Raw genomic sequence first — 7,615 nt, 5'->3', positions numbered from 1 at the left:
GCAGGAGCTCAGAGCCTGCGGAGCAGCAACACTCCTGTGAAAAAGCCAAAGCTTCTGTGGGTGGGCAGGGGAGACAGCGGTGACCTGGGCCCCCACACCAAAAGGAGTGGAGATAAGAATCAGAGTTCAAAGCCATGCTCCCCCCCTGCCCTTGAGTTCTCCACTACATGCTGTAGTCAGGAGCTGCCCCAGCGACCAAGCAGACCTGTTGACAAGGCTCACACCAGGAAGAAATCATGCTACGCGGCAGCATGGCAGCCTCCTGGGCCCCCTTCTTCCATGGCCCTCTCACCCCTCCCCTCTGGTGGTCAAACTTGGCAATTCTCTCCACCCTCAGAGGCTGGGGCAGTTTCGGGAAGGGTGGGAAAACCTGCTGAACAGGGTGGCCGAAGCCCAAACCGGTTGTACAGGGCAGTCCTATCCCCCCCAGCAGCCCTGTCCCTCTCCTGCCCCAGACAGCAGAGGCAGCAGCCTCACAGAACCAACCATTTTATTACACTGGGGGTGGACTGGGGCCCGGGAAAGGCAGGGGAACAGGGGGGGTGTGATGCCTGAGAGCCCTGGGGCGTGTGGGGACGATACTGCACACCAGGCGCCGTGGGCCAGGCCAGGCCAGGCCTCATTCTTGGGGGAAGGCAAGAGGCAGCCTCTTTCCACTCCTCTTACCCATCCCCATGGCATTAAATAAACAAAAAGCAACTCTATACAGCACAAAATATACAGGGACGTCCTTCCCCCCAGCCCTGGACTGTGCAGGGTGGGAGGGCCAGCTCTGAAGGGCACCGCCAGGGGGCCTCCAGCTTCTGACATTGCCCCAGGCCCCTTCCCAACGCCACAGGGTGGGGACAGGCAGCTTTGAACAAGAAACAAAACTTCAACTTCTTCTGAAATCCTAGGCTGACAGGTCCATCTGTGTGTGGGACTCTGGGCTCAAAGGTCTTCCGCTCCTCCCAGCCCCTGGAGCTTTGTCCGGAATGAGAGGCCTAAGCTTAGCTAAGACATCTCCCAGAGGGGCCGGAGCCCTGCCTCGGAAGCAGAGTGGGCCTGGGAAATAGCTGGAGGAGCCTGGTCCCAAAGTCTTCCCCAGCCCAGGCTTCCATCTTGGCAAGGAGGAAGCAGGGCCAGGCAAGAGCCGGAAAGAGCCTGGGCGAGCCCCCAGCTCAGAGGGGCCGGGTCGTGTGGTTATAGACCAGGTGCTCCGTGTCCTCTGTGGTGGAGACCGTGGAGCTGGCAGGGGTAGGGGGTTGGAGGTGGTCGTTGTGGTGGCGTCTGTGGAAGCCCTTCCTCTGGTTCTTGAAGAAGCAGTAACCCAACAGGGCTATCACCACCACGATGCAGGTGACCAGGAGTACTGCAATGGCCACCTCCACAGAGCCTGGGGGAAGAAGGGGCAGAATGGAGGAGAGCTCCCGGGGCCCGCTCAGCTCTGATGCCCACCCCCACTCTGCGCAGAAGGGACCAAGTCAAATGGATGCCAGGTGTGGAATGACCTCCAGCGTATGAGCAGCTGGGCTCCGTCAGGAGCTCAAGGAAAGGCCCGCGACTCTGACGGCAAACACATGACACGCACTTCACTGTGCTTCCCTCCTCTGCCTGTGGCAGGTATCACCACTGGCCGTGGGCACTCTGTCCCTTTAGCCAACCTCAGGATCCTTCTCAACACAGTTTTCGGCAGTCACCACCAATCACGTGGAGCTGATCCTTGAGAGGATACCTACTCGTCCGTGAGAGGGCAGACCAGGGCTCACCTATGTTAGGAATGGGGCTTTCCCGGCGCAGGCCAAAAACATCCTTCTCTACAAAATGATGAGGAGAGAAACAAGTCAATACTCAAGGCTCTGAGACTCAACTGCTCCTCAGTGCCCCCAGACCACCCACTGCCCCCCTCCGCCACCCCCATTCCAGGGACTCTGATGATCAACAGGAGCCAGCCCAGGCCTTGGGACAGAGTAGAGTGCTCTAGCTAAGCCCTTCCCCTCCCCGTCTTCTGGGCCCCAGTGCCCAGCTCACTGGAGATGCCACGACAGGACGCAAGACACTGCTGCTCCTCCTCGAAGTTGTTCTTGTTGCCGTAACAACCACCGTAGGTAAAGCGGGCGCAGCGCTCGCTGAAGGGGTTGTAGTACCAGCGTGGGATGTTCTCCAGGCAGAGCCCTGTGTCTGGCAGGTCCACACAGTGCCCTGGGGGGTAGGGGCAGGCCAAGGGGTGAGTGAGTCCATGGGGGGCCTCCCTGCCACCATCCACCAGGCTCCACATTGGAGGGTGCTGCTTGCCACGTCCTGCCCCGCCTCATGCTGAGACTCAGTGAGGGCCTCAGGGGGCCCCAGGAACAGCCCCAGCTGGCCCTTCCGCACTTCTGCCAGAAGCAAGGAAGACAGATCCTGGACAACGATTTTAGGCACAGAAATACCCTACCTTGACTCACATAACTATTTTTTTTTTTTTTCCAGTTTTCGTTCAGCTTTTCCGATTGTGTCAAGGTCTCGGTTTTCTCTCCAGCACTGGACGGTCTAGCTTTTAACAAAGAAGGCTCAGGGTCTGAGCCCTGGCGGGCAACAATGTCCAGCTAAAATCTATTAACATTGTTTTATTATAGTTATTTCAATAGTTCATCTCGATTTGTAGCATGTAACAGTGGCTTGCCATTTATGCTATTGATATGACATTTCCTTTAATACATTAAGTTTAAAAAGTACTTGATTTTGGGGCGCCTGGGTGGCTCAGTTGGTTAGGCATCTGCCTTCGGCTCAGGTCACCATCCCAGGGTCCTGGGATCGAGTCCCGCATCGGGCTCCCTGCTTGCTCAGTAGGGAGTCTGGTTCTCTCTCTCTTTCACTCTCTCTCGGCCCCTCCCCACGGCTCATTCTCTCTCTCTCTCAAATAAATAAATAAAATCTTAAAAAGAAAAAGTACTTGATTTATAGGAAAAATGGTAAGTAAATAAAATCTCAGGGATATGCAGGCATGGTTAAATCTCCGAAGGTGTTCAGAGGAGGACCCATGCTTGGGAAACACCAGGCGCCCACCAGCTTTCTACCTGCACCTGGCGCACCCAGCGGGCCCCTCGGGCGCCCTGCCGGCCTCTGTCCCGACCCAGGGGACCCGGGGAGGAGCTCACCTTTGTCACTGCGGAAGTGGATGTTCTGGAGCTCCTCGAAGCCACTGGTGTCTGCAAAGATGAAAGGTCAGAGGCGCGCGCCCCAGAGGGCCCCGTGGCCCAGCGACCCTGCCTGCCCCAGCCTCACATTTCTCACAGGCGGCCTCGTCAGAGGCATCGGGGCAGTCGGCCGTGTCGTCACACTCCAGGAAGCTGTCGATGCAACAGCCGTTGCGGCAGCGGAACTCAGTGGGGTGACAGGGGCCAGAGCACACTGGATGGGCGGGACGGCGTTAAGGGTGAGGTCAGGCTTGTGCATAGGTCACCGAGTACCAAGAGTCCATCATCTACCTGGCCTCCTCTGCCCCAACACGGCATTATGACATGTCCCCTGCTCCCCTCCAGTGCCCCCACTCCCCACAAACCCCCCTACACACAAACTGGGCAGATCCTGATAAGGTGCTGGGCCGCAAGGGGTGGGGCACTTGTGGTCCTTCCACATCCTACGAGGGCAGGCATGGCTGGGCAAAGGCAGCTGGGGCAGAGACAAAGACATGACCCAGCAGGGGTGAGGGGAACAGGGAAAGGAGCAGAGCTCACCTGGACCATGCCTGTCCAGTGAGGGGCCTGGGAGAGAGAAAGCGGATGAGTGAGAGGAGTTGGGGCCAGGTCTCAGCAGGGATGAGCTGACAGGGGTGCCTGGGAATGGACGACTCCCCCTGCCCACTGCCCTGACCGGCAGAGGGACCACCCACCCTGGGGGAAAGACAGCTGAGTCCCAAAGCTGCCTCGTAAAGGCCCACCTTGCACATCCCGGCAGGCTAGCTTGCACTCCTCTTCCCGAAGATAGTTGTTCTTATTGCCCAAGCAACCTCCGTAAACGAAACTCTTGCAAATCCGTTCTTTGGGGTCGTAGTACCAGCGAGGGAAGGAACCGCGGCAGCGGCCCACCTTGCTGGACGCAAGGCAATACTCTGGGGGGAGGAAAGCTTGTGAGGGGCCCCCATGGGGCCCCATCAACAGAGGGGGTTGGCTCCGGGTACTTCTTCCCCACCCGCTCCCTCACCTTCTGTCTGCTTAGGGGACAGCACAGTAACTGTGATGTTGGTCATGCTCTCTGGCTGGTCGGAGTCAGTCGCTGTCAGCTGGAACAGGTAGGTGCCTTCCTTGAGTCCCCACAACTTCACCTGGTCCGGCTCATTCTTCTACACACAGGAGGAGCCATCAGGCTGGGACCCCCGATGCCCTGCGGCTGCCCGAGCTCCTCCCAGCCACACAGCCACCCCATATGGAGGGCAGAGGGACTTGGTAGTAAATGGATCCCCAGCTTCTATCCACCCCACCCATCTGGAACCTCAGGTTGGCCTGTGGCCCTGGAAAGGGGGCCCTAGAGAGCTGAGGTGGGGGTCAGAGAGCCAGCCCAGTGTCTCACCTCTACTCTGACATCCGCGTCACCTTGCAGTAGGTACCAATCTGTGTTCCCCATATCCTTCAGCACCAGGGGTTCCTGGGGCTGTACCTTCAAGTCTATGCCTGCCCACGCCTTGGGGATCCGGGACCCTGAGGGGGAAGGTAAGGTCAGGTCAACTCTCACTGAATGGACCAGAGCTCTCCTGAAGTGGGGGAGCAACATGGGCCACATGGGAGAGGGAGAAGCAGGCTCCCCACTGAGCAGGGAACCCAACTCGGGACTTGATCCCAGGACCCTGGAATCATGACCTGAGCTAAAGACAGATGCTTGACCGACTGAGCCACCCAGGTGCCCCTGAAGGCATTTTTAATGTAAAACCTGCTTTTGGAAGCAAAATACGGAACAGCATGTGCCATCTGATCCCAATTAAGGAAAAAATATACATGGGCAAGGAGCTTATTCCTATTTTCTATAAGCAGGTACCTGTGCTAATTGCTTTAAAAAGTTAAAGTAACAGTATTTTTGAAAAGCCAAACAAGTAAATATGTAATTAACACTATTACCCCTCATTCTGCTGGTCTGGATTGCTGCTGAGAAGCCCAGCCTGGTAGAGGTCTGAAGCACAGAGTCCCTGGGCAGCAACGTGGCAAGCCTTGGTGTCCCAGAGCATCTAGTCGCAGGAGGAGGGTGCCTGCCTCCCCTTACAAGGGGTCTCCAGGGAATCACACCCTCCCTCAGCCTGACAATGTCTGTGCCCGAGGCTTCCACCAGTCTCAAGTTAGGGGCTGGGGAGAAACAAGTCCCAAGCACGATTCCTGCCTGTGGTGGGATGAATGGTGGGACCCAAAACATATGCCTTTGTCTAATTCCAGAATTTGTGAATGTGACCTTATCTGGAAAAAGGGTCTTAGCAGAAGTAACTAAGTCAGGCATCTCCATATGAGATCATTCGGGATTAGCTGGGTAGGCCGATGCAATGACACATGTCTTTATAAAAGACAGAAAAGGAGGAAACAAAATGAAGGGGAGCCGGGTCAAGAGGGAGGCAGAGCCCGGAGTGATGCAGCTGCAAGCCAAGAAGGCCTGGAGCCGCCAGGAGCTGGAAAAGGCCAGGAAGGATCCTCTCCCGCTCTTCAGAGAGACTGCAGCCCTGCCAACACCTGGATTTTGGACTTCTGGCCTCCAGAACTGTAAAACAATAAATTTCTGTTGTTTGAAGTCACCCAGTTCATAGTACTTTGTTTCACCAGCCATAGGAATTGATACACTGCCTCTGAGGGGACTCCAGTCCAGTTGGGCAGATGAGACTGAGCACCAGGAAGCAACATGGGAGAAAAGACCCACCAAGATGAAGCAATGCGTGGTGCGTGTCCAAGACAAGGAAGTGGCCATGCCACAGCAAGTTAGAGGAAGGAGGGAAGGCTTTCTGGAGAAGGGAGAAAGGATTTTTAAAATTCTTTTGTTTGGGCTTTTTTTGGGGTTTGCTTATGGGGAAGAATGTGCTGTGCTGTTGGTAACAGCAGAAAAGGTGAGCAAAAGCAAGGAGGTGGGAATTTGCAAGGTGGGTCTGGCGGACACGAAAGAGGCCAGCGGGGTGAGACATGCCTCAAAGGGCCCTCGATGCAGAGCCAGAGCATGCGGACACAGCAGAAGTGACATTCAAATATTTAACAACTGGGCTACAGGAAGGGGCCGTGAGTAGTGGTACAGAGTTCTGGAGGCCACAGATGCATCAGACACTGACCTCCTAGATGCATGAGCGAGGTCCAGGAGTCTGAAGGGTTAGGGAGCCCTCTGTCCTGAATTACATTTTTTTTTTTTTTAAGATTTTATGTATTTATTTGTCAGAGAGAGAGAGAGCACAAGCAGGGGGATCTGCAGGCAGAGGGAGAAGAAGACTCCCGGCTGAGCAGGGAGCCCAATGTGGGACTTGATCCCAGGACTCCGGGATCGTGACCTGAGCCGAAGGCAGATGCCCAACTGACTGAGCCCCCCAGGCGTCCCTATCCTGAATTACTTCTACAGAGCGAGGAGGCCAGTGAGTGGACCAGCGCAGCAGTCCAGGGCACACTCGAAGGGAGTAGTTGGAATTAGAAGGACAGCTAAGGGAATGGAAAGGAGGATGTGAGAATGCTAGACAGACACTTCAGGCTTCCGTGTTTGACAGGCACTGAGAAGTGGGAAGGAAGGGTCAGGGTGCAGACAGAAAGGAAACCCAATCTAGAGGGAACCTGTGGGTTCAATCAGAGAAGTTGAACTTGAGGGAGGGAAGACCATTGAGAGAAGTGACCAGCAGGCAGCGGAAGTGCACATGGGAGCACCTGAGAGGCCAGAGTTGGAGAAAAATATGCAGTTGGGTTTATTAACAAAGCTGCCAAGAGTTTAATGTATGCGGGCCACCACACATCATCTATCTGCATCATCTGCAGTAGGAGTTGACAAGCTATGGCCTGCAGGCCACATCTGGCCCACCACCTGTTACACTTTTAAATGGTTGAAAAAAATCAAAAGAATAGTATTTTGTGACATGGGGAAAGCACCTAAGATTTAAATTCGTGTCCATGAGTTGGAATATGGCTTCACCTATTCGGTTACATATTGTCAATGGCTGCTTTCGCGTTATAAGAGAGCGGAGTAGCTGGAACAGAGATTGTATGGGCCACAAAGCGTAAAATATTTCCTATTTGAACCTTTACAGAAAATTTGCTGACCCCTGATCTATGTTACCTACCTTCCTAACCATCCTGCCACAACTGCATTCTTGCCCCTTTCCAGATCAGAAAATTGACACCAGAGAGGTTCAATGACTTGCCCAGGGTCACTCAGTTTTTGAACAGCAGAACTGGGATCTGAACCCTGGTCTATCTGACTTCATAGCTCTTTCTAAAACACCATGCTGCTGGTCACCCATTTACTTAGAAATGTGATTTTGATTGCTTTTTATAATCTCAGGGTTGTTTTTAACTTAGGTAGTACACATATAGGATAAAAAATTCAAAAAGTACAAAAGAGGGGCACCTGGGTGGCTCAGTCAGTTAAGCATGTGTCTTCAGCTCAGGTCATGATCTCAGGGTCCTGGGATCGAGCCCCACGTCGGGCTCCCTGC

The 7,615-nt window shown here is 54.7% G+C and overlaps 1 protein-coding gene across 5 annotated transcripts in view; it reads right to left on the bottom strand.

Moving 5' to 3' along the window:
• Nucleotides 1-472: 472 nt before the first annotated feature.
• Nucleotides 473-7,615, bottom strand: part of SPINT1 (serine peptidase inhibitor, Kunitz type 1) — a 12,743-nt gene continuing 5,600 nt past the window's right edge. For 3 of the 5 annotated variants that reach the window (XM_021695467.1, XM_021695471.1, XM_021695468.1), the window contains exons 3-11: nt 4,531-4,658; nt 4,165-4,303; nt 3,902-4,072; nt 3,699-3,725; nt 3,247-3,372; nt 3,120-3,170; nt 2,011-2,181; nt 1,749-1,796; nt 473-1,375 (exon numbers count right to left, since the gene is read on the bottom strand). In XM_021695467.1, coding sequence (XP_021551142.1) covers nt 1,161-1,375; nt 1,749-1,796; nt 2,011-2,181; nt 3,120-3,170; nt 3,247-3,372; nt 3,699-3,725; nt 3,902-4,072; nt 4,165-4,303; nt 4,531-4,658 — 1,076 coding nt within the window. In that variant the 3' untranslated portion in view covers nt 473-1,160. Of the gene's footprint in view, nt 1,376-1,748; nt 1,797-2,010; nt 2,182-3,119; nt 3,171-3,246; nt 3,373-3,698; nt 3,726-3,901; nt 4,073-4,164; nt 4,304-4,530; nt 4,659-5,072; nt 5,534-7,615 lie in introns of those variants that run through there. The other 2 variants (XM_021695470.1, XM_021695469.1) reach the window with 2 other exon arrangements.

Source organism: Neomonachus schauinslandi, chromosome 9, assembly GCF_002201575.2.
Source record: "Neomonachus schauinslandi chromosome 9, ASM220157v2, whole genome shotgun sequence".
In the NCBI taxonomy this organism is placed as follows: Eukaryota; Metazoa; Chordata; class Mammalia; order Carnivora; family Phocidae; genus Neomonachus; species Neomonachus schauinslandi.
This window is presented reverse-complemented; position numbering and strand designations above follow the sequence as displayed.